Source organism: Hibiscus syriacus, unplaced genomic scaffold (genome assembly GCF_006381635.1).
Source record: "Hibiscus syriacus cultivar Baekdansim isolate YM2019G1 unplaced genomic scaffold, ASM638163v2 tig00110943_pilon, whole genome shotgun sequence".
Classification (NCBI taxonomy): Eukaryota; Viridiplantae; Streptophyta; class Magnoliopsida; order Malvales; family Malvaceae; genus Hibiscus; species Hibiscus syriacus.
The window spans coordinates 1,568,196-1,570,055 of record NW_024062924.1 but is presented as its reverse complement, the minus strand read 5'-3'; the positions used below and the strand labels follow the sequence as shown (position 1 = coordinate 1,570,055).

Sequence of the window (1,860 nt, the reverse complement as noted above, 5' to 3'; positions counted from 1 at the left end):
ATGGGAAACTTCACTTCTACCAGTTGCTTCAAGGATTGGAGGCTTAATAATAACACGGCCAAAGTGATCTATGCTCAAGGGAACCTGAGGAAAGTGAAGCTAACGGCAAAGGCAGCGGAGCTCATGCTTGATGAACCCGGTCACATCGTCTCTCCCTTGGAAGAGCTGAAACGAACTCGCCGAGTGGTCGCTATGCGAGCCGACGATGAACTGTTGGCGGGTAAAGTTTACGTTTTGGTTCCTATGCAAAGGGTGAATTGCAGAGTTACGGATACGGATATGGCAATAATAGAAGCAGCTTGCAGTGGAAAGAAGAGGAGAAAAAGTGGCGGTGCTAGGGTTTTGCCTGATGTGGCGGCGGAGGAAGAGGAAGAGAGCCGAGTTGATCGGGATCTTTCCGTCCATGGTTGCCGGAAGGGTAGTTGTAGGCCGTGGACTCCTGCTTTGAAACCGATTTCTGAAGTTCTCTGAGCAACCCATTGTCTTGCTTTTTTGTTGGAAATGGGAGATGTTTAAATTAGGAAGTGTAGTATACTTCTTGTAACACATAATTTGTTATAGAAATCTAACACCAATTCTTTCATGTAACTAAAGAAGTGTTTCTACAAAGTTGAATATAGGAACAAATGAGTGAACTATGCAGTTCTTCACCTAAACCCTAAGCCCATCTCTAATCCATCTAATGAATTAGATCTATTTATGGATGCACAGTGTCCATTTAGACCCACAAGTAGTTGTCCATAACTTATTTGCTTCGATGATGGTAAGAGTGGTTAGAAATGACAAACATGTTACTGGGTTCAGATATGAGTTAAGTCATTTTAGGTGGGATTATTTTGGATCTAGCCTATATATTCGATTTAGGTTTGATTAGAATCAGATTAGATCTAATTCGAATTTGTTTGGATCTATGCTAAGTCAGGTGGGGCCATGTGTCGAATTTGGTTAATATCATGTTAGGTCAATTTTTGGGTAGGATTAATATCAAATTAGTTATTTTTAAATTTGGCTCAATATCAGATCGGGTGAGGTCATACTTAGGGATGGAAAACGGACGAGTCGGGTGCGGATACCCCTTCTCCTATCCCCATACCCACCTAATATTTTCAAATCCACCACCTGCCTACCATCCATGATGGGTAATTTTTTTTCAAATCCACACCCGCCCACGCAGGTACATTCTCAAATCAATCCCCACACCCCACTACCCAACTGGAGACGTACCTAGCTAGACCCGCCTGACAAAAACCTTAAGTTATACATAAGCAACAAATAAAACAAACACGTCCATTAAGAAGCATAATATTAGTCTCTAAAATTATGCCTAATATTTGGTTAAATTATAAGTTTATCTTATACAATATTAAGATTTATAAATTAGTCTCTAAAATTATACCTAAATTCGTAATGGTCCAAAATTTAATGGGTATTTAGTGGGAGGGCGGATGTGGGGGGGGTAAGGTCTCAAACCCATTACCCGCCCACAACCCGCGACGGGTACCACTTTCTAAATTTACACCTGCCCACTACCCACTAAAGTTATACCCATTCCCACCCCAATTGTAGCGAGTACAGTACAGAATCAACGAAATTGTACCCGTTTACCATCCCTAATCATACTCTCACTCGCCACTTTATTGTTTGTTCTCACATCTAGAATGTTATGTAAAGATTTATTAGTTTTTTTACATATTAGTTCAGGGAAGGAGGTATGCAAGAGCATGAGGGGCCTACCACCACCCCTCCCAATTTTTTTAGCATTAAAGAATATGGACAATTATTTTAGGCTTTAAATTTCGATTAATTTTAGTTTTTTTCCTCTAGTTTTCTATTGTTAATTATACTTTCCCCTTGTACCAA

At 40.2% G+C, this 1,860-nt stretch overlaps 1 protein-coding gene across 1 annotated transcript; it reads left to right on the top strand.

The window, feature by feature from the left end:
- On the top strand, positions 1–471 carry LOC120147809. The gene has a single exon (XM_039161101.1). It carries the CDS (start codon positions 1–3, stop codon positions 469–471), a length of 471 nt encoding a protein of 156 aa, XP_039017032.1.
- Positions 472–1,860: the final 1,389 nt, after the last annotated feature.